Here is a 25,086-nt window from a genome sequence, read left to right as displayed (position 1 = left end):
TTTGGTTTTATAAATGTTTATGGAGTGAAAGATATATATATTTTATCCCTTTTGAAAACATTTGTTTTTGAAATAAATTTAGCACGAACCTTCTAAAGAATATCCAAGTTCTGATATTCCTTTTTCAAACTTGTTGCCTCATTAATATTTCAAGAGAGCCTAAGAAAGATTATATTTCCGATAATTCTTTTATGATCACATTGCTTTGGAGAATATTCCTTTAAAAATATATATTTTGATTTTCATCAAATTGGAATATCTCTTGTATTTATATTTAAAATATAAATACATTTTGAAAAACATTTTTGAAAATATTTTGCTAGATATGGCTTTTCACTTTTGATTATGTCAATTAAATGTATGCCTATTTGGAGAGGATATACGTGTTTTAAATTTTATGTTAAATTATGCAAATGCCAAAATAAATAATTAATCGAAGATGTCCTTTCACGGGTAACAGTTGGAAGCTCTTCTAGGAAGCCTCTTGATCCGGACCATATACCTATTAAAATCAAGGTGAGTTAGCCCGGATTCCTATCATTTTTAAGTTCTTTGCTTAAGCGGTCCGGATCAAGGACGTTATGTTAATTTTACCATAACCAAATGATTCAGACCGTTAATGCAAGTCCAACCCGAAAAAACATCAACGATTCGGATCACATATATTACGAAAACAAAAGCACCTTACACAAACCCACAATCCCAGATTCAGCAGCAACCCGGGTAACAGGAAACAGTATGTGGACCCGGATCCCGAACCTTAGCCCGGATCCAGATCTAAACAACCCATATAAAGCATAAACATCCTATCACATGCGATTCTAGCAGAGTAAACCACCCTAGATCCGGGTTATGACCCCCCTACCCGGATCAATTCGAAACCCTCAACCACAAACAACCCACCCAAAAATCAAAAAGCGGATTATGCAATGTTTACATATACATACATATATTTTCACCAAAAGTACGAAGGATAGCCCCAAAAAACCCAGAAAAATTAATCAAAAACCAAAAATGTTTAACCAAATCAACCAAAACACAGGGAAAACCTATAGATCTAAGCATAAAAACCCAAAAACCCAAAACGAACACAAATAAACACCAACCAACAACAGAAACAAAAACCCAGAAACAAAAATCCATGCTACTTCGAATTCGAGATAAAATACACATGCATGCATCACATAAAAACTCGAACATAAATTAAAGCGAGTTAAAAGAGAAGGGGAGGCCAGCCTTTTATAGGGATGAGGAAGGGCAACCGCCCCTGCCACGTGGCAACCCACGATTGGCCTAGAGGGCAGTTATAATAGAAAATATATATATATACATATATTGTATATATACCCACAATTAAAAGCAAATTAAACCCCATAATCATTATGGAGCGATTTTCAAGGACAATAACTGCCCCCCAATTCAAAATCATGGGGGGAAAACTGAAAAAATGTTATAAATTCCCCGTATTTTCAGCATCTAGGACCTCCCACCCTTGATCAAAGACAGCTACCCAGATCCAAGACAAATCTGGATTGGTATCTACTACACCAGACTCGGATTGGGGGTCAACAAAGAATCATAAATTTTTTAAGGCAACCAATTTCTTCTACCTTAATCCGAATTGGTATCTACTACACCAGACCCGGATTGGGGGGCAGCAAAGAAGCATAAATTTTTTAAGGAAACTGTTGAGTGGCCTTTATGACACTTTATAATGCTCTATTAAGCTTTGAATTGATGCATTTGTACTCAAGTTGTTAAGTATTTTAACGTATTTTCTAGTGTTTTTACATTTCAGGCATTATCTAGGTAATCAGGTGAATTAGCATTATTTTGGTGCTAATTTGGTGTCAAGGTGGTGTTGGAATTAAAGCTCGTGGAAAGCCGACTCGAAGCAGCAAAGAAAATCAAAAATCTGAAGTTTTTCCAGAGGTACGGCGCGCCCGCGCTGGTCAAGCGCGCAACCGCGCCAGGTTGTCAGAAAGGCAGCGCGCCCGCACTGTGATAGTGCGCGGCCGCGCCGGTGCGAATTCATAGAATCCTGATTCTATTATAATTACAATTGGAGGATTTTGGATTGTATGGGGCTGCTATATATATTCAAATAAAGGACTTTTTCAAGAGAGAGACATACCAGAGCGCAAGGAGAGCCGTAAGAAGACCGTTTTAGGACGGATTCAACAAAGACGAAGAAGACCTTATTTTACTTATGAATCTTTATTCTAAGTTGTAACTTGGATGCTAGTTTTCTTACGTTTTATTTCATCCTTGGTTCCAATGGAACCCAAAAGACAAAGAACACAACCAGCAGCACCACCGATTCTTCAAGTGTGGTCGGTGTAAGGCCGAGGTTCTCCACTCCCGAGGCTGAAGCGGAGTATACGAGGCTTCTCTCGAAGCCGATCATCAAAAAGCGAGGTTTTCTGTCATCAGGGAAGGATGGTAAGCTATTGGAGATGATTCTGGAGATGGGTTGGGTTCCTTTTTGTGAGGCACCCGCTACTGTATTCATGAGTGTTGTCCGCGAGTTCTTACGAACTGCGAAGGCTGAGAAGAATGACTTCACGGTGGTTCGAGGGTGGACTGTGGAGTACAATGCAGAGGCTATCAGGAAGGTGATTGAGCAGCCCGCGAGGAAGCCCGGGCAAGACATGTTGAACGATAAGACTCCAGAGGACTTTGATCTGGATCTTATTGTTGCTACTGTTGTGACAGCCCGACACTCACTGGAAGATTAAGAGGGGTATGACCGAGTATTCTACATTCCCGGCTTCCAGCATGAACAGGTTTACCCAGTGCATGGAAGGCGTTTATTTCTGCTAATATCATGTCATCTTCGCATGTGAATGGGATAATTTTGGAGCGTGCACGACTGTTATGGGGCATTCTTCAGGGCGATTATGTGGATTTAGGGATGGTGATTTTATCAGGGTATCCTGAAGTTCTTGAGGGGGAGTACCACAGGGTCTATTTCGTATGTATCCGTTGTGATGAAATCGTGCGTGGCAGTTGGTGTTAATTGGCCAGCACATGAGTAGTTGCAGATCCCGAGTGCTCCTATTGACAACACTACTTTGGCTACGATACAAGAATGGGATGGAGGCAAGCCCGATCTGAAGGGGCTTGGTTATACTTTTGACCACCTACCTGGTAGGAGGCTAACTGCTGGGGCCACTCAGGCGAGCAGGACTGCATGGAGATCTCAGCTAGGAGATGAAGCAGGGCCATTGCAGCAGGCACATGAGGAGGAGGAGGAGGAGGAAGAGGAAGTAGATGATATGGGAGCTGGCATGAGCATGACGCAGTACAGGCATCTGGCTAGGAGGATGGATGCGATGCATAACATCCACAACAGGTTTGCACGTGATCTCACCCAGGCATTGGGGACAGCTTTTCGAGCCACCGGTGTTGACATTCAATGGGCAGATTTGGTGAGGATTCCGTGTATCCACCTCTGGACACACCTGCCACTCCACCCGTTGAGGGTGAGGAGCCTGATTCTGATTATGTATGCCTGAATTCCTTACTATTACCTTTACTGAGGAAATTGAATATTTTAAGTTTGGGGGTAGTAGTTGAAGGAATATGTTTTGTGTGAGTCGCATATAGTTTGCATATTCATTATAGTTTATTTCATATAGTGCTATATTTTGCCATATAGTTTTTTTTGGTTTTTTGGTAGTTTTTGTGTTAGTTTGTTTATATAGTTCATGCATTTGCATTATAACATGATCCCTTAGATGATTTTTCTGATTAATTTGTGATATTGATGCTAGTATAGTGATGTCGTATTTAGTGATGTTAAGTCTTATCGAATTAATTTGCATGCTAGAGACACTTGTATTTCTCTAAGTCTTATAGGTTGCTTAAGTGCTAGATCATGATCATGGTTTGTTTGTTTGTCGAGGTTTAATTGCTTGTTAAATTTAAGATATTCTCTTAATAATAAAATAACATGGATTTTTAGAAATTGGAGAAAAATTGGATTTCATTGCTAGTTGTTATGGCTAGGTGTCAAATGGCTAGTAGCCGGCTCATATTTATATGAGTAGTCTAGGGTTGAACGAGATGGAGCGAAACACACTCGTTCAGAAAGAAAAAAGAAAAAAAAGAGAAAAAAAACAAAGAAAAAAAAAGAATAAGTGTTATGTATAATTGATCACGAGTGGGCTCTTTAGTACTCGAGTTATTAAGTTCTTAAAAGACTTTGTGCCTAGTGACCTAAGGCTTTTATAGTCTGGGATCCGCTAACCTAACACTCGCTATATGGGTACCATTGTATATCTTCTGTGGACCTCACTCATTGCACGATTAAATAAACATATGTGTGTTGTTTTGTTTGAATACAAGAATGAATCCATATAAAACTCCAATATAAGAATTGAAGTATTATAAATTATTTTCAGTCTAGCTTTTTATTTTATTTATAACCTTGTGATTGCCTTGTTGAGTAGTGAGTCATGATTATTGATCTAGTTGCGATAGTATATATGTAAGCATTTGCACACACGCGCGTCTCTAGTTTGCAAATTGATTTGTATGATTTGATTGATCTTTATGCGAGTAATTGCATTTGTTGAGATGTTGCTCGTTGATTGGTTTAGTTATTCTATTGGGATCGTTGCATTCATATTACTTGCATTCATGCATTTTTGTTTCTTATTCTTTAAGTCTGTTTATGCTTGAGGACAAGCATCGATTCAAGTTTGGGGGTATGCTGAGTGGCATTTATGACATTTTATAATGCTTTATTAAGCTTTGAATCGATGCGTTTATACTCAAGTTGTTAAGTATTTTAACGTGTTTTGTAGTGTTTTTGCATTTCAGGCATTATCTAGGTAATCAGGTAAATTAGCAATATTTTGGTGCTAATTTGGTGTCAAGGTGGTGTTGGAATAAAAGCTCGTGGAAAGCCGACTCGAAGCAGCAAAGAAAATCCGAAATCTGAAGTTTTTTCCAAAGGTACGGCGCGCCCGCGCTGGTCAAGCGCGCGCCCGCGCCAGGATGTCAGAAAGGCAGCGCGCCCGTGCTGTGATAGCGCGCGCCCGCGTCGGTACGAATTCAAAGAATCATGATTCTATTATAATTATAATTGGAGGACTTCTGGATTGCATGGGGCTGCTATATATATTCAAATAAAGGATGTTTTCAAGAGAGAGTACTGGAGCACAAGGAGAGCCGTAAGAAAACCGTTTTAGCACGGATTCAACGAAGACGAAGAAGATCTTGTTTTTACTTGTGAATCTTTGTTCTAAGTTGTAACTTGGATGCTAGTTTTCTTACTTGTGAACCTCACTCTTGTTTCGTACTTGGTTTTGTTATTTAAGTATAAAGACTACATTTATTATACCACGCTTTCATCGGAACCCACGTTGATGATGAGTCCGATTATGGGCTAATCGTTATCGTGGGGTTCTAACGGATTTATTTATGGATTTCTTTAGTTAATTTGTTTCGATGCATTGGTGTGTGGTGATTGTATGATAACCTAGTATTGGTTATGCGTATTCATCTTATGAGAGTCACAAACTTATAAGATAGCGTATTAATCTTTAATGAAGCGACAGTGAATTTAAGGATTTAGAACTTGCCATGCTAGCATAGGTTCATGTAATTGTCATGCATGATTCGTGGGTAATTTTAACCATCTTACTTGTCCTGTGTAATCATGATAGATAACTTGTGCTTTAAACCTTTATGTTGTCAAATTCTATAGACATATAGGGTCTCAATATAATTGGTGTCTATTCAGCTTCTATCTTTTTTGAGGATGTCTGATAGTATGTTATTCGTGCAACGAAAGTTGGCATTTAGCAGTTCCGTGTTATCTAATTAGTGTCATCACCATTGCATGCTAAGGTTAAGAACAATAAGGCTATTGAATGAAGTATTTAATGAAGTTAGAATCCCATATTTGTCTCATATAATATACAACCCTCTTTACTCTCTTAGTTATAATTGTTAGTTTAATTCATAGTATAAACAACCTCAATTTGTTATCGTCTTAGCATTGAATAATAACCATACATTGTTGCTTAATTGCATAAATTAATTAGTTAACCAAAGTCAGTCTCTGTGGGAACGAATCTGATTTATATCCTATACTACTTGCGAACACGTATACTTGCGTTAATTATTAACGCGTATTTCGCCTTAACAGCAACCAATTTCTTCTACCCTAATCCGGATTGGTATTTACTGCACCAGGCCCGGATTAGGGGCAGCAAAGAAGCATAAATTTTTCTAAGGCAACCAATTTCTTCTACCCTAATCCAGATTGGTATCTACCACACCAGACCCGGATTGGGGGCAACAAAGATGCAGAAATTTTTCTAAGGCAACCAATTTCTTCTACCCTAATCCGGATTGGTATCTACTGCACCAGACCCGGATTGGGGAGCAGCAAAGAAGCAGAAATTTTTCTAAGGCAACCAATTTCTTCTACCCTAATCCAGATTGGTATCTACTACACTAGACCCGGATTGGGGGGCAGCAAAGAAGCATAATTATTTTTCAAGACAAACAATTTCATCTACCTTAATCCGGATTTGTCTCAATTACACCGATCCCGGATTGGGAGCCAACAAAGAAGCGGAATTTTTTAAAAGCCAACTAATTTCCTCTACCCGAATCCGGATTGGTCTCTTCAATACCAAACCAGGATTGGGGTCCAAGAAAGAAGCATAAATTCTTCCTAAGACAACAGCTATGTGACACTACTCTACTCCCTCATCCAAAAAATCTGCATAAGGGAGTGGGGGGGGAAATGATAGGGTATAAGCAACCTGGCTAGGGTCCAACCCAGATCTAGGGTAGAGCAGGCTCAACTGATTGACCAAGACCCCCCTCACGCAGTGCAATCAAGTAGCGAGACCCAGGCTCAGGGCCAACCCCTGGACCTGGATCATCTCCCAGCTAAGATCTAACCCAGGACATGGATCACCTACCAACCAGCATCCAGCCCGGAACCATGACCACCCAGTTAGGGCAGACCCAAGGGGGGTCCCGGCAAGCACATGCACACTCCACAACCCGCCAAGGGAGGGTACGTGGGCACGCGATGATGACAGCTATCAACAACTAACATATCAGACAAATATGTTGCGTGTCAGAGTACCGTTGGGATAACCTGAAGGTGGTCCTCGCCTAGACACGTGTATGCAATCTACCCAAGACAGGCATCATCTGCCTCCAACAACGAACTGCCCTGGTCTAGAGGTACCAACCCCTAAACCCTACCTTTGGGCTATATATACCCCCAAAGATGAAGGGTTTAGGAGTTAGACATATTTAGCACACACACACTCTCATATACACAGGTATATACACACACAGCCACCCTTGTCCTCTCAATCTTCATCTTCCCCAACCAGACTCTTATTTTCACACCGGAGGCGTCGCGGGGCTCAATCCCCCTCCGGTGTTGTTTTGCAGATACCCAACAGTAGTAACACCTCATTCACACCCAGAAGGTCCAGGCACGATGTCGGAAGGAGTTGCCCCACTCACCGGAGTTATCACCCAGTGTTAACGGAGGAATTTGGGAGCAACAAAGTTTGAGGTTCGCAGCCGGAAACAAGATCTGTGATGGCGGTTCTCCATCGGAAACGTGAACAGTAATTGGCGAATCCAATTAATAGTATTCCTCAGAAAAGATGAACAATGTTTGGTGGTGGTGATTATTGGGGGCTGAGATTGCTTAGAGTTAGTGATGGCTCTTTTGCGTTCTCGCTTCTGACCCCTTACAATTTGCCTACGTATCCCTATTCATAGGGGATCAATCCCACGTAGTTCTTGGGGAACAAGAAACCTAATGGGCTTAGATTTCTTATCCCGAGGCCCAGTAGGAAACCCACTGGAAACCGTCTTCTACTAGCTTTAGGAATGTCCACCGATGAGGCCCAACCACAAAGGCCCAAGGCTCATCCGCGGCTTCGAGACTTCGCGGATGAGGCATCTCTCTGGCCAAGGATAACCCTCCGATACCAGCTGTTTCTCTAATCCACGGACGCAGGTATAGCCGTGGTTCACCCCAAATGTTGGACGCATCCTTGTCCCCCGATAAGGAGCCCCTACCAGATTACAGGACAAGTGATCCCAAGCTTTCGAGTGCAAAGTGCAGGATACTCCGAAGTCTCCCAACGAGGACACCCGTTGACTACAGAGACAGAGCTCCCAAAGCACACACCATATTTCACCCCACATCCCCAATGAGGACACCCATTGACTACAGGAGGAGGCCTTCAGTCCAGGCATACCCCTGGAGGTCTCTGACCACGGACACCGCCTTTCCTGTAGATATGCTACAGGAAGGAGTTCTTCAATAGAGTACCTGTATCAAATAGGTTAGTAATAACATTCTCCATCTTCCTTGAATCTTCCAGAGAGTTCGTCCAAGTAACATGTCAAAGTTGCATTCATATGTCAAGTAGAAGTTAAGGGCGCGCCCAAACATTCCTGTATATTAGCGCTACCCTGTGTCATCAGCCTTTAATCTCTTCCTATATCATTCTACATCATAGGGCGCGCCCTAAATTATTCATCGTTAGGGCTCGCTCTAATTCTGTCCAAGCCAAAGTGTAGGTCTGTCAAAGCAATCATGTCCGAGTAATCCATCCAAGAAGTCTTCCTTACCTAGGGCGCGCCCTAAGGCTTACCACAGAACAGATTCTAATCAAGGAATTCCTCTCCTCTTTTTCAATAATTGGGTGCGCCTCCTCCATCATGTTTGAGGGCGCGCCTTTAAGGCATAATAACCACTTGTCAATAAACTATTAAGTCAATGGAGCGCATTCTTAGGGCGCGCCTTCTTTTTTTATGGAAAGTCAATCTTATCTTTTCCTAGTTTTTAGGCATTTCTCCTTCGATCTTGCCTAATTTATTAATCTCAATCAGAATATTGTTTATACCAATTTTTGGGCATAACAACTACCCCCAAATTCCATATGCTATTGAAAATGGGATTGGAATTTTTCTCCTCATCCTTATTAAAATCTGTATAAACATATTTTCCAACATTTATTTTACTAGACGCGCCCAAAAGGCAGAGGGCTTTTATATTCTCAATGTTCTTACTTTTCATGCATTCTAATTTGCTGTCAACTTTATAAGGCACGCCTTCAAGAGGGCGCGTCCTAAAATTTGAAATGATTTCGAAACGGTTTTCCTTATTCTTCGGGAATCATGATTGACATGACAGATTTGACAGCTGTCCTTTTTATCTATAAATAGGGGTCACCGTCAGTCATTTTCATTTTTACTTTTACTCTCCCTTTTCTTTTTATTTTCTCTTTCTTCACCAAAATCCTCAACTCCGGTGGCGACCTTCTGCTCAGAACTTGCCTTCTCTGTCACCATTCTTCTAATCTTTTCCAGTAAACTTCCTCTCCATTCGAAAAGGTATGTAGAACTCCTTTCTTTTCTGGATTTCGTCGCATAAATCATATTGCATGCTACATTGTCTCTTCAACTTCCTCATCTGTTCTTGATGATATACATAAAATGGTGTATGTATCTATGTATGTATATGTTTAATTCTGACTTTTTGCTGTTTTAGATCCAAATTCATTGGGTCTAATTTTTAATTTCATGTTTCTAGGAAGCCTAATCGTTTATCCCTAAATTCAAAAGTATATATTTTATGATAAGGCGCGCCTTTACATTTATACTGGGTGCGCCGTTGTCATCTAATTATCCAATAGCTTATCGTTCGTAGCAGTCTCTATGGATCCTTTAAATGTTAGGGCGCGCCTTCTTAGCGTACGAACCGTCTCAAAGTAAACTGTCATAGATAATAGGAAATATCATTTTCTTAAGCCTCCTCTTATTTTCTCTATTTCCTTCATACTTTCATATCTCACTCTTTCAAATTAGGCGCGCCCTCAATATTTCTATTGGTTTTCTTGACATCTGGAAGACGAGGGCGCGTCCTCTCCTTTTCACCCTTTCAAGAACATTCTTACAAATTTGGGGATCTATTCGCCTCCAAACACTTACCTCGATCCTCAGCCTCCAAACGCTCACCATACTCCTGAATTTCTGAACCGGGTGGCGCGCCTTCTTCAATATTCCAAAAAGGGTATCTTGATGGCAGATTCCTCAGATAGTTCTTCTACGGATAAAATTCCTTTATCTCAGTAGACACGGGAAGCAGAAGTTGGTCCAAAAAGACAGATACCCAGCCCCAGATAGGACAGAACTGGACTGACGATGACTGGTTCGAGAGTTTGAATGCCGATAGGTATAGGGGTGTTGAGAGGGGCTGTCAACGTAGCTGCAGGACCTTCTAAAGTATCCTACAGGGCTGTATCCCCAAGTCCATCCCCCCAACAGATAGAGGGCGGGCCTACTTCTCCTGTTCCTGAGGGCGCGCCTGAAGTAAGTGCGTCACCTCTACGTGATGAAGAAAATTTCTTTGATGAGGACTCCTTCCAATTTTCCACCTCCCCTGAACCTTCTCCAATCCCCTTCCAACACTGGGAAGTTTCTGACAGTGAATTAGATTTTGATTGGGATGAATTCGAACCATGCAATGAAGCTGTGAAGAAATGTTTCAGGAATGGAGCATGGGAAGCTTTTCTGTGTGGGCCTGTCTTCAGCTTGTTCAGATGAGCAACTAGGATGGCTCATGGAGTTTTATGATATGGAAGGCATATGGGCACGCCCTTTGAGCATGATGCGGCCCCATATCTTTAATTATGGGAGTAATTTTAAGATTCCTAGGATGGTAACCAGCCCAAAGCTGGTATCATTGGGTATAGGCAGCGCCCTTACACCCCTATCTTAGGGAAGTGATAGAACTTTACGACGTGGCTCCACTCCAACTTTCTCCCAACAGCTACAAGTTTATTCTGGCCCTGTTCATTCTCTATACAGACATAGGCTTCCCTCAACCTTCCATGGCTGAAGTTGCTTATTTCTTTAACCTAAGAAAATCTGACCACGGGTACTATTACTTGGTTGTAGACAAGGCAACACAACAAGAAAGGTTTCTCCTCTGGAAAGCTTAGTCATGAAAAGGGCTGGAAGGAAAACTTCTTTTATTTATATGACGTTCCCAGAATAAGGATAAGATTCAACAAGTCACCAAGTAAGGGCGCGCCCTTTACTTCTTTTCTTGCATTATTTTAATGTCGTTTCTTCCTTTTCACATCTTTATACTTTTTCAGACAGACCAGTGGCCAAACCCCTTAAGGGCGATCCCAAAAAACGAGCTAAAGCCCTACTCAGAGTGGCTGCTGAAAGGTGGAACCTAAAGACCTTAGTTGTCCGGACTAATCTGAGTGCGAGTCGGAATCCTTTCTGACCAAGTAGGGACAAAGTGTAAATATGTAAAGTTTAGGAAAGGCGCCCCTATTTCCCATATAATCGACCTAGATAGCGAGGAAGAGGCTGAAGAAGAAGAAGAAGCAGATGACAGCACTTTTCAAGGCCAAGATCCTTCAGGTTCAACAACTTGTAGAGTCTAAAGGCGCGCCCTTCTACCATTGGCGCGTCCTATTTCTTTTCTGTTAACCTTTGTATTGGCATACTGGATATAAATTCCTGTTTATATAGTTAATCTTTCTGCCTCTCAGGGCGCGCCCTTTTACTCTAGGCGTAGCATTTTATACATGTTTATCAATGTTATCTTTACCAATTGCTTTTATTTATTGCTCCGTTCAACATACTTAACTGTCACGCTCAATTGACATGTTCTACGTTTTATGCAGAAATGGCTCCTCCAAGAATTCCCAAGTCTTTTGGGGCTCGCCCTGGTGACAAATCCAAGCCTAAACCGAAAAAAGATGCTCCTGCAGCACCGACATCCGTCCCCAATCCAACTCCTATTTCTCAAACAACTCCTGTCTTAAAAAGGTCCGTGATCGACCTTACAGATAAACAGCGCGTGCCTAAGAGGCATAGAGCAGAGGGCGCACCTTCTGGCTCTTCTGCTGCCTTGAACGCTCTTGGCCCCATGGGTTCCCTTCATGTTTCGGAATGAAAAAGTGGAATAGTGGCAAGCTATGGATTTGGGAGATGCTGCTCGTGCTTCTATAAAAGTATCTTGCCAATTGTTCATCCACTCCACTCGAGTGGTGGACAAGTTACTTGAGGAGGGGGCGCGCCTAGAGAGGCTAGCAAGGTGACAACAATATTCTGAGGAACACCCTCAAAGACAAAGACTTTCTGCATGCCAAGGATATTAAAGCTAAGGACTCTGAGATCTCTTTTCTCAAGGATGAGGTGGTCAATCTTACTTCTCAGTTGGAGATTGCCAACAAAAAGGCTACCTCTCTTCATATTGAGCTTGGTGGAGCCAACCGGAGGATTGAGTACCTCGAGGAGCAACAGAAAATAGGCTGGCCTGATGAAAATAGGGAAATGGCTGATGAAGCATTTGCCAATGGCTTCCACTTCTACAGGGTTGGTTTTGTGGCCAATGACCCTGATTACACCTTTGAGAAGTTTGGGGAGGAGATAATTGCTGAGATGGTGGAATTTAAAAAGGAGCATGCTACTGAAATCAAGGAAAGGAGGATAGAACTTGGGCTGGAGGAGGAAGAAAGTGAGGGCGCGCCACAAGAGGGAGTCCCCAAGGACGCGCCTGAAGTTGATCCCAATATTCTTCTTCAATCTATTCCTCCAACAGACCAGTCTCAAGGCGCGCCTTGATTTATGTCTTTCCTTTAGTTGTACTTAAGTTTCAAATACTTCTTAGGAGCCAGCCCTCTTTTGATGCTGTGCAAAGTTGTATGACTTAGTTTTTCTACTACTCTTTTACTTTGCATCATGACATTTTGTATGACTTTTATCTTTCTCAGTATGCACAAAAGTTTGTTAAGGCAATCCGACCTTGTCTTGACCACTTATAAAAACATGACTAATATTTTCACGATGGCGCGCCCTTATATCTTTATAAATCTTGTCAGTTCATTATGAATTATGTTTCTACAGGGCGCGCCCTTTGATATCATAAATTACTTAGCATATTTGTGGGTGTTTTTCTTTTTACGTGATCTCGAAGTTGTTATCGTATCATTAAGCTCTAACGTCCCTTTTATCATAGTGTTTAGACATGAGGGCGCGCCTTATTTCAGGTAATTGTAAATAACACATACTTTTCCTCATCAGTAACGCCTTTGCGATATCTTACTTATCAGTCCAAGGGCGCGCCTTGATTTGGGGAGCTTTTGCCTTAGCTTATTTTGCTGGTCATGTACATTTATTCCTTTCATTCTCCTATACTATGTTTATCTTGATTATGAAGCAGAAGTTATTAGACAGGGTGCGCCTCAACATAGGGCGCACCCCTGATGTTTTTCAAATGAGAGATTTTATGTCAAGCAAATAAAGCAATTCGAAATAACTTTTTCCTTTTTATTGATAATGCGCTCTAGTGTATAAATTACACCAGTCCCATGGCTACTATGCTTTATGAGGAAATTATTTGAAAAATTTTCTTCCTTCTGCTGGTTCCAAGGTTCGTAGTCACATGTACTACCCCACTAGGCTAGGAGGAATTTACTTGCTACTAGCCTATTACGTAAAAAATCAAATAAGAAAACAAGGGGGACATGTTAGGGCGAAAATACGCGCTAAAATACACTGCAAGTATACGCGTTCGCAAGTAATATAGAATACTTTCTAGTTCGTTCCCACAGAGACTCAGACTAATTATTGTTTAACTAAACTCACGCACCAACGTATGATTACTTCTCAATGTTAAGACACTAACACTTAGAATTGTTGACTAAATATTAACTACAATTAATTACTTAGTTTATCACTTAAATAACACTTCAATTAACAATATTAAAACACTCATGAGATCACAACTTCATTACTACTTCCTTCAATAGTTATTGTTATTACCTTTAGCATGTGACAGTGATGATATTAATTGAATAACACGAAACTGATAAAAGCCAACTTTTATTGTACTCATACCATTCTACCAAGCATCCACAATTAAGATAGAAGTTGAATAGGCATCAATTATGTTGAGTTCCTCTATGTCTACAGAAATTGACAACACAATGATTTAAGCACAAGTTATTCCTTTTGATTACACAGGGCGAATAAAACTGTTAGAGTTACCCACTAATCATGCACATCATACATGAACCTATGCTAGCATGGCAAGTTCTAAATCTCAAGATCCACCGTCGCTTCACAAGATATTAACACCCTATCTTATATGTTCGCGACGCACATAAGACGAATACGCACAACCAATACTAGATATCATACATTCATCACACACTAAAGTATTAAACAATTAACTAAAGAATTTCATAGTAAATCCGTTGCGACCCCATGATCACGATTAGCCCATAATAGCACTTATCGTCATCGTGGGTTCATATGAAATCATGATAAACAAACACAAGAAAATAATAACTAAACTAATTATATTAAATTAGAGTACGTCACAAGAGTAATTAAGTTCAAAGTAAGAAAACTAGCATCCAACGTTACAACGAAATAAGAATCACAAGAAAATATGCTTCCTCTTCATTGCTGTGTGCTAAAACGATCTTCTTCCTTATCTCCTTCGCTCCTTGCTTAATACCACGATCCAACCTCGTGAAAACATCTCTTAATCTACTTATATAATAGTCACATAAAACTCAGATTACATAGAAGTGGAAGCCAAACAGAAGTAGAAGTCCTAAAATAATTTATCTTTTTTCCCGACCATGCGCGGCCGCTCAGCATAGCTGAGCGGGCGCTCAGCTTTCTGCGCGGCTGCTCAGCATAGCTGAGCGGGCGCTCAGGACCCTACTGGAAAATTCCTGAGTTTGCTCCGTTTCTTCGCCATAATCTGCCCCTTTCTTTCCTCTCGCAATGGTGAACACATGCCAAGGCTTATTCTTGATGATTACTCCTCTGAAATGTAACTAATACCCTGAAATGCATAAACACTAGAAAAATGCATCAAATACACAAAATACTTGATTTCAAGGCACCAATTTAAGCCATTTTAAGATGTTCTAAGTGGTATAAAATGCCACTTATCAGGACACAGCCACACCCTACTGATAATACTTCCGTAAATGTTCTGCATTCTATGCCCGAGGAATAAGTTTACCATCCAGATCTTATAAGCGATAGGTTCCCTTCCAGAGTATAGCTTTAACCTTGTACGGTCCTTCCCAATTAGCTCCAAGCACCCCGTGCTGAGCTATCTTAGTGTTAGGCATAACTTTTCGCAACACAAGCTCTCCAACCTTGAACAGTACGGATTTTACCTTTTTATTGAAATACCTTGCGATTATCTGCTGATATGCAGCAAGCTTTAATTGAGAGTTCGTTCGGGCTTCGTCTAATAAATCCAGGTGAAGCCTCTGGTTAACTTCTGCATCTTTCTCAACAAACATGTCTCTCCAGAGGGATCCAGCTCAGTACCTCCACGGGAACCATGGCCTCATATCCATAAGTCAGCAGAAAGGGAGTTTCTCCTCTGGTCGATCTGGGTGTCGTATTGTAAGACCAAAGGACCATGGGCATCTCCTCTGGACAATCTCCTTTTTTCTCTTCCAACTTTGCCTTCAAGGTATGCTTTATGATTTTGTTTATGGCTTCCGTCTGACCATTACTCTGCAGATGATAAACTGCGGCAAAGTCCTTTTTAATTTTCAAGTCCTCATAAAGCTTCCTTAACTCTTTACTATCAAACTGCTTCCCATTGTCTGAGATGAGTTTGTAGGGGATACCGAACCTGCATACTATGGAATTGAACACAAAATCCTTATCTTCTTTTCCGTGATCGTAGCTAGTGGCATAGCCTCTGCCCATTTGGTAAAGTAGTCCACAGCCACCACGGCGTATTTCACACCCCCTTTTGCTTTGGGAAACTCTCCAATGAGATCAATTTCCCACATGGCAAAAGGCCAAGGACTTGCCAATGAGGTAATGGTTGATGTCGGGGCGATGGAATAATTGGCGAATCGCTGGCAACAGTCACAAGCTCGGACAAAATTGAAGGCATCTTCTCTCATAGTTGGCCAGTAGTATCCCTGTCTGAGTACTTTTAATGCCAACGAACCACCCCCCCCCCGAGTGATTGCCACAAATCCCTTCAGTGCACCTCTCTGAGAATGTAATTTCCTTCTTCTATATCCATACAACGCAACAGTGGCTGATTAAACCCCCTCTTGTATAATATCCCATCGTATTCCACATACTTTGCAGCCTGGTACCGAAGACGTCGAGCTTGTAATTTGTCTTCTGGTACAGCTCCTGTCTGAATATAGTTATGAATGGGGGTCATCCAGTTTTCTCGCGGGACTTCTTGCATCTGAAGCACCTCTACCTCTGGAATGCTTGGAATTTCCTGGATTCCTAAAGGGATTTGTCCAAGTTGAATGCTGTCCATCTGTGAACCCATCTTGGCCAGAGCATCCGCTATTACTATTTTCTTCTCACGGAACGCTTTCTAGCCTGGCATTTGAAAAAAAATTCAGTAGACGTTGCGCACATCTCATATATAGCTCCGTTCGTGGTCCCCAGGTTTGGAAACCTCCGTTGACCTGGTTCACAACTAATTCTGAATCGGTCCGAACTATCAGATTCACGGCCCCTACCTCCAGAGCTAATTTCAGACCGTTGATCAAGGCTTCATACTCAACATCATTGTTAGTAGCATAGAACTTGAAATGGATAGCACTCATCAAACGGTGTCCCTCCGGAGTGACCAAGACAATCCCGGAACCTGATCCATTATTGTTCACAGCCCCGTCCACATGTAATATCCACCAAGGTTGTGGGAGTTTCTACCTCTTTTCATCCTGGTGACTTCCTTGCGAGGTCGGTTCTGCCAATACTATGGCCTTATCATCGACTTCTGCATCGAACTCAAGTATGAAATCGACCAGCGCTTGTCCCTTGATTGCCGTGCAAGGACAATATTCCAAATCGAATTGTCCTAGCTCTACTGCCCATTTTAACATTCTTCCTGATGATTCGAGTTTATGTAGAATATGCCGAAGCGGATAAGCGGTGCGAACTTCTATTCGGTAAGCCTGAAAGTATGGTCTTAGCTTTCGTGCTGCAAGAATAAGTGCATACACTAGTTTCTCCATGTTGGTATATCTGGTTTCCGTATCCAACAACCTTTTGCTCACATAGTATATGGGCCACTGGTGGCTTGCTTCTTCATTTACCAATACTGCGCTGACGGAATATTCAGACACCGCCAAATAAAGAATCAATGTCTCTCTGTCTTCTGGCTTGGCCAACATCGGAGGATTTCCCAACTGCTCTTTAATTTTCAGAAAAGCTTCTTCACACTCGGAAGTCCACAGAAAATCCTTCCCCCTTCCTTTGATTGCCTTGAAGAATTTTTTGCATCTATCCGATGACTTTGAGACAAATCGATTCAGGGCCGCAATCCTTCCTGGTCAGGCTCTGTACTTGTTTGACGCTGGTGGGAGATTTCATGTCTAGCAGAGCTTTGATTTTTTCCGGGTTAGCCTCAATCCCCCGGTGGTTGACCATGAATCCCAAGAATTTCCCCGACTCCACTGCCGAACACACACTTCTGTGGGTTTAGTTTCATCTTATATTTTCTCATAATATGGAACATTTCAGCTAAGTCGGCGATATGGTCTTCCGTCTTTTTCGATTTTACGAGCATGTCATCCACATACACTTCCATTGTTTTCCCAATCTGCTTCTTGAACATTTTGTTCACCAATCTTTAATAAGTGGCACCGGCGTTGATCAGACCAAATGGCATTCCGATATAGCAGTAGAGTCCTCTATCAGTGATGAAAGAGGTGTGCTCCTGGTCAGGCTCATACATAAGGATTTGGTTATACCCGGAGTATGCGTCCATGAAGTTGAGCAAGGCATGTCCTGCCGTGGTGTCGACCAACTGATCAATTCTTGGTAGGGGAAAACTATCTTTCGGGCACGCCTTATTTAGATCGGTGAAATCCACGCATGTTCGCCACTTGCCATTGGGCTTTTTTACCAACACCGAGTTTGCCAGCCATTTTGGGTAGAAGGATTCCCGGATTAGTCCAACATCCAAGAGCCTATCTACTTCCTCTGCTAGGGCTATTGCTCTCTCTCCGCTTACGGCCCTTCGTTTTTGTCGAACCCCCTTATGCTTGGGGTCGATATTCAATCGGTGGCACATTATCTCTGGATCAATTCCTACCATATCAGAATGGCTCCATGCAAATACATCAAGGTTCGCCAACAGAAATATTGAAAGACCTTCCTTCAACCTTGGTGCCAACTGGGATCCTATTCTCAAAACCTTACTCGGATCTTTTTCATCGACAGGGATTTCGATCGTATCTTCTGTTGGCCCCATCTTTTCCGTCGGCATTGGTATCCGGGGATACAGGTCAGGCGAATCACGGATTTCATTATCTTGTAGAGAAGGCGCATCCCCTTTAGGAGGAGCGTCGACTTCTTTAGAAGGCGCGCCTTGCATAGCAGGGACATCAACTTCTTTAGTATGTTTTACGGGTAAGGGTGCTTCTTCGGGGGGAAGGGCATCATCCTGTTCGAGGCTTTGCAAGACATCGATTCTCCCTTCTAACCGTTCCCCATTGAAATCTGTTTGGACTATGGTGTCCATTGCCTCCTCTTCTTCCAACATCTCAATTCTGATTGTGTCTTCCAAGTACAACATTGTTGGGGGCAGCCCGGAGGGGTGCTCATCTTCTTGCTCAACATAATAGTGGACTCGGATTTCCTCGATTGGTTGCTCAATGCTTTTTTCTTGATCTACGTTCGGAGTATCTTCGGCATGGGAGTCTTTTCTAAAGCCTTTCATAGCTTGTCTGTAGCACTCCCGAGAGTCATATTGGGAACCCTTTATACTTCCCACCCTATTTGGCATTGGAAATTTGATAGTTAGGTGGTGGATTGAAATGATAACTCTCATCTCCCGCAGAAAAGGTCATCCCAACAACACGTTGTGGGATGATTCCTGATTCAGGACCTTAAATTCAAGCATCTTTGTTACCGACAATGGGTTTTCCCCCAAAGTACATGGCAGCCGAATCGATCCCATGACTCTAACTCCTGCGCCTGAAAAACTATAGACCCACGAGTCTTCCCCCGACATATCCCGATCAGGTAGTCCCATCTTTTTGAAGGTGCTGTAATAGAGGATGTTTGCCGAGCTTCCATTATCCACGAAGGCTCTATGGACATTTTTGGTTCCGATTTGGATACAAATAACCAGCGCATCATTGTGGGGATGATGTATCCATTGGGCATCTGCTTCTCTGAAGGTGATATCCATGGACTCACCCTTAAATACTTTGGGCGGCCGAGTTTCTACCCTATGAATGTCCATGAGAGGCCTGAACCGGGCTTCCCTAGCGTATCTTGCCAAGGCTCGGTTGCTGCATTCCATCCCGGGATCTCCCCCGTAGATTGTTCGGATACTGTCATCCCTGACAAATTTATTTTCCTCCAGGGTATCATTGTTCGAGCCGCGCGGGGCTCGCCTTTCTTCTTCTCTTGTTCTGTCATCCTTGTGCTTCCTTACTTCCTTGACTACCCATTCTCCGAGGTATCCTTCCTTGATAGCGCTTCAATTTCATCTTTTAAATGTCGTCACTCATGCGTGTTATGTCCAGATGATTCATGGTATTCGAAATATTTTTTCTTGTCTTTACTTTGCCATGATGATAAAGCTTCAGGTTTTCTAAATAGCCCTTTATTTTTGTTTACTTCGTAGATATGCTCGATAGATGCGACCAAAGGTGTGTACCGGCTTATCATGTAGTCATAGTTTGAGGGAGGACTCTATCCCCTCCTTGTGCTTACTGTATTCACCCGGTCTGGGCTTCGACTACTTCTTCGGTACATTGGCCTTGGAGACCTATCCCTCTTCCTTCCTTTGCTTCTCTGACTTGACTGTGAAGTCGGTTGCACTTCTGCCAGAGATTGTTCTATAGCTTAAAAAGATTTTGCCAAAGCGAAGACATCTGCTAGAGTAGTCGGGTATTTCCCTTGCAAGTGGTTCCAAAAGTCCGAGACAACCCTTAGCCCTGCGATCAAGAAGCTTTTCAGGGCTTCGTCTGATGCTCCCCTTACGCTAGTAGATTCAGCGTTGAACCTTTTGAAGTACGATGTCAAACTTTCATTTTCCCTTTGCCTAACATTGGCAAGAGAGGTGACAGAGGGCGCGTATCTCACCGCGGCTTGGAACTTGGTTAAGAACAGAGTTTTCATCTGATCCCATGAGGTGATCACTCCTGGCCCTGAGCTTTTGAAACCACTGCTGGGCACTTTCTCTGAAGGTTGCCGCCAAGAGACGGCATCGAGCCAGGTCCGGGACTTGGTACACATCCATCTCTATATTAAAATGACCCAGGAATTCCACCGGATCTGAGTTTCCGTGGAAACGGAGATCGCTAGTAGTGTTGCGATACCCGGCTGGCAGTTGCGTTTCTCTTACCGCCACCGAGAATGGGGAGGGGATTTCAGCTGTGGTCGTTACCCTGCCTTTCAGGTGGTTAAGTAGCCTTTTTAGATCTCCCATATTGAAAGTTCCCACGCCTGAAATGGTTTGCATTTGAGGCTGCGGACCTTGGGGGTGCCTCCACGTGATTCCCCCCGGGAGGGGCTTGCTGCTGGTTCGTATTCTGGGCGTCTTCGGGTATCACAATTACTTCAGGATTTCGTCCTTGATTTCTCCCTTGATTCTCTTCTCCACCTTGGCCGCGGCCCCGAGCCATACCGCGATCATAGTTTTCCACGTCCCTATGATTATCATGCTCTGCATAGTCATAGCTGCCTGCTCGGTTATTCCAGCGGGAATCAAGACGGCTGCGGTAGTTATCGTGACGGTAGCCCTCTAAGTATTTACCTCGGCCTCCACCTCTTCCCCTCCATTGAGGCTTTCTCCAATGATCATTTCCGTACCCACGACCATATCGATCCAGCGATCTGCGGGGAGGAGCTCTCTCATGATCGCGGTGCCGCTCCCGATCTTCCTGGGAATTCGGGGGCACACGCGTTGGATCGCGGTGCCGCTCCCGATTTTCCTGGGAATCCAGGAGCACACGCGTTGTATCATGGGGCAGTCACTTCTCCGTGATCAGCTTCTTTCTGCCATTCAAGTAACAACATTCTTAAATCATCATCACCCAAGCGGATCCCCAGGCGATCTTTCAAAGCTGCGAAGCCCCGCTGCTGATTCTCTGGCATCGACTCCGCCTGTCGGCGTTCTTCGAGAATGCGTCCAGACCGGTACGGATGGGTGGCTCCCCGGGTGTTTGCCCGCAGAATTTCCCGACCATCAGCATCTTCTTCCACTAGCTCAATGATTGGGGACGTGTCATTGGAATAGTCCAGGCGTCGAGAGTTATCGGCACACGCCCTCCTTCGGTACGGCCATGGCCGGCTGAGGCATCCCTATCAGTCAGGGGCGCTTTTACAGGTGCATGAGTCTCACGGCCGCGGCGAAGACCCCTACTGGCCTTGCGTCGCTCTACCGTTCTCAACCTTGAATCGAATCCATTCAAAGCATTGCCCATGCGATACAGTTGTTCCAGTAAGTCGGCGTTGCTGATGAGCACAGGCGGCTGTCCCCCAACGTCCGGTCTTGGGCGATCAGTCATTGGTGGAACATAGGGTTCATATTCATAGCGGTGATCATAATCTTCTTCAGAACTTCCATCATAAAAACTTCCATCACGATATTGAGACATCTTTCCTCCCAGATGCAGATCCTGTTCAGCCCTTCCTTCTAGCGCCAATTTGTTGACGGAGGAATTTAGGAGCAACAAAGTTTGAGGTTCGCAGCCGGAAACAAGATCTGTGATGGCGGTTCTCCGTCGGAAACGTGAACAGTAATCGGCGGATCCGATGAATAGTATTCGTCAGAAAAGATGAACAGTGTTTGGTGGTGGTGATTATTGGGGGCTGAGATTGCTTAGGGTTAATGGTGGCTCCTTTGCGTTCTCGCTTCTGACCCCTTACAATTTGCCTACGTACCCCTATTTATAGGGGATCAAGCCCACGTAGTTCTTAGGGAACAAGAAACCTAATGGGCTTATATTTCTTATCCCGAGGCCCAGTAGGAAACCCATTGGAAACCGTCTTCTACTAGCTTTAGGAATGTCCGCCGATGAGGCCTAACCACAAAGGCCCAAGGCTCGTCCGCGGCTTCGAGACTTCGCGGATGAGGCATCTCCCTGGCCAAGGATAACCCTCCGCTACCAGCTGTTTCTCTAATCCACGGACGCAGGTATAGCCGTGGTTCACCCCAAATATTGGACGCATCCTTGTCCCCCGATAAGGAGCCCCTACCAGATTACAGGACAAGTGATCCCAAGCTTTCGGGTGCAAAGTGCAGGATACTCCGAAGTCTCCCAATGAGGACACCCGTTGACTATAGAGACAGAGCTCCCAAAGCACACACCAGATTTCACCCCACATCCCCAATGAGGACACCCATTGACTATAGGAGGAGGCCTTCAGTCCAGGCATACCCCTGGAGGTCTCTGACCACGGACACCGCCTTTCCTGTAGATATGCTACAGGAAGGAGTTCTTCAATAGATTACCTGCATCAAATAGGTTAGTAATAACATTCTCCATCTTTCTTGAATCTTCCAGAGAGTTCATCCAAGTAACATGTCAAAGTTGCATTCATATGTCAAGTAGAAGTTAAGGGCGCGCCCAAACATTCCTGTATGTTAGCGCTGCCCTGTGTCATCAGCCTTTGATCTCTTCCTATATCATTCTACATCATAGGGCGTGCCCTAAATTATTCATCGTTAGGGCTCGCTCTAATTCTGTCCAAGCCAAAGTGTAGGTCTGTCAAAGCAATCATGTCCGAGTAATCCGTCCAAGGAGTCTTCCTTACCTAGGGTGCGCCCTAAGGCTTATCGCAGAACAGATTCTAATCAAGGAATTCCTCTCCTCTTTTTCAATAATTGGGCGCGCCTCCTCCATCATGTTTGAGGGCGCGTCTTTAAGGCATAATAACCACTTGTCAATCAACTATTAAGTCAATGGAGCGCATTCTTAGGGCGCGTCTTTTTTTTATGAAAAGTCAATCTTATCTTTTCCTAGTATTTAGGCATTTCTCCTTCGATCTTGCCTTTTTTATTAATGTCAATCAGAATATTGTTTATACCAATTTTTGAGTATAAATAATTGAACATGTATCATTTGTCCTTGTAAATTACTCCTGGAGTCCTGAGATGTAAATAATAGCCAGGCAGGCAGTCCATACATACTCTGCTCAAGGTTGTATCCTGAAGCCTGCATCAATGAAGGCATCTGCCATATTCTATCGTCTTGACTCTTGACCACCCTTCTCTACCTTCAAAGGTCATGTTTTATTAATAAAGTATAATAGGTAAAAAAACCTTTCTTTATTTATTTGTGTCAACAAAATAAATTCCCGAAAAAATGATCAGACATTATTAATCAAACACCAAGAGGGTGTGACTCCACATTAATATATCAATATAGATGAGTGTTCTAAAATACGGGAATTAAAATTATCGATAAAATACTTCAGATAATCGGTGATTATTCGGAATACTAATCGGATGTGTTTAATAAAATACAAAAATACTTAATATATTATACTAAATATAATAATTTAATAAAAGATGTAGTGATTACTCGGATTAAAAATGAATCTTATAATCCGAAGCAGCTAAGCACTTTAAAACGATTAATCAGTAAATCGATAATTTTTAAAATAAAGACGTAGATAAATATATAAATTCAGCATCTCCGGTTACCAATAATATTAAGTGATGGTTAAAAATATAGTACAAACTCACAGCCTAATAAATTGTTTTGTGAAGCTTTTGTTTGAAGTAATTAGGTTCATTGTAAAAATCTAAATGGAAAACAAAACTAAGCATCGATGGATAAAAATCATGGACACAATTATGGACGCAATTTGACTTATAGTATCTTTATGAGTCTATGACACATCCTCTTATGTCTTATCTTCCATGTTGTATCATTACCCTCTTGTCTATTTGACTATTTCCAACGTTTTCTTATTCGTAACGTCGCTTTTCCGCATTTCGTTGTTACTCCTATTTTACTCGCTGTTTGTGCTTGTATCTGGCCGATCCATCAAGATACAAACTACTAATTTATGTTATCTAAACCACGTCTTCCTAATGCAAAGTCTTGTCTAATAATTTATGTTATATTATGTCTCAATTGTTTTCCCGTGGAAATTAGAGCTTAATATTTACTAGATTAGTTTCCGAACTGATATCCAATAATATTATAATTATTTTAAAAAAATATATTTTAAAATAGCTTAATTTGAATAATATATATTAATACAATATTTTTATTACATACTAATGAGAATACAATGAAATATAAACATAAAAATTTTAAAAATGACATTACCCAAATTACAAATATTGATTATTAACTTTTTATTAAATACAAAAAATATAATAATTAATATTTGTGTAACTAAAATTAATTTTGAATAAGATAAAATTAGTGAAGAAAATGAAACTATTCAAAGTTATTAATTTAATAATATAAAAATAAGAAAGAAAAAGAATGAGAAATGGGTAAAAGAGATATGAGAAATGGCTAAGATAGAGAATTAGCAAGGAGATAATAAATGAAAGAGATATAATGAAGGTAAATTAAATGAGGGAATTGTTAGTGGAAGATGATATCATCAAAATTAATAAGAGCTTTTGATGTAAGCGCTTGAAGGAGAGTTCGACACATAAGATATGATGATGTCAGCTATACTTTGTTTTAGTATAATGTAGATTCGATGATTTTAATTAACCGAATCCGATGCACAAAATATTTTACCTAATATTAAAGAAGTTAGCAAAGTTATATTATAAAATTCCAAAAAATGTATTAAGTTCATGATCTCCACTTTAAAACTTCAAACTCGTAACAAAAAAATTAAAATTTCAAAAAAAATCCATTTTTTCTTCAAAATACATATGTTGGATGTTAATAAGTATAAACTAGGGACATGTCATTTTCTAGATTTTTTTGTACAAGTATTGTATAATGTCTAAAACATATTAAATACAAGTTCAGTATTTATCAATATATGATTTTCATGTAAAACATTAATAACATTCATTATATTTTTAATATATCC

The 25,086-nt window shown here is 41.8% G+C and overlaps 2 protein-coding genes across 2 annotated transcripts; both read right to left on the bottom strand.

The window, feature by feature from the left end:
• Positions 1-16,063: 16,063 nt before the first annotated feature.
• Positions 16,064-17,066, bottom strand: LOC141714571 (uncharacterized). The gene is made up of 3 exons (XM_074518085.1): positions 16,781-17,066; positions 16,515-16,696; positions 16,064-16,420 (listed from the first exon to the last, which is right to left on the bottom strand). Exons 1-3 carry the CDS (start codon positions 17,064-17,066, stop codon positions 16,064-16,066), a joined length of 825 nt encoding a protein of 274 aa, XP_074374186.1.
• A 1,835-nt stretch (positions 17,067-18,901) lies between these two features.
• On the bottom strand, positions 18,902-19,363 carry LOC141714570 (uncharacterized). Its single transcript, XM_074518084.1, has one exon. It carries the CDS (start codon positions 19,361-19,363, stop codon positions 18,902-18,904), a length of 462 nt encoding a protein of 153 aa, XP_074374185.1.
• Positions 19,364-25,086: the final 5,723 nt, after the last annotated feature.

The sequence above is a fragment of the Apium graveolens genome, chromosome 3, assembly GCF_009905375.1.
Source record: "Apium graveolens cultivar Ventura chromosome 3, ASM990537v1, whole genome shotgun sequence".
NCBI lineage: Eukaryota > Viridiplantae > Streptophyta > Magnoliopsida > Apiales > Apiaceae > Apium > Apium graveolens.
The sequence above is the reverse complement of the archived record's forward strand: the minus strand, read 5'-3'. Positions and strand labels throughout refer to the sequence as shown.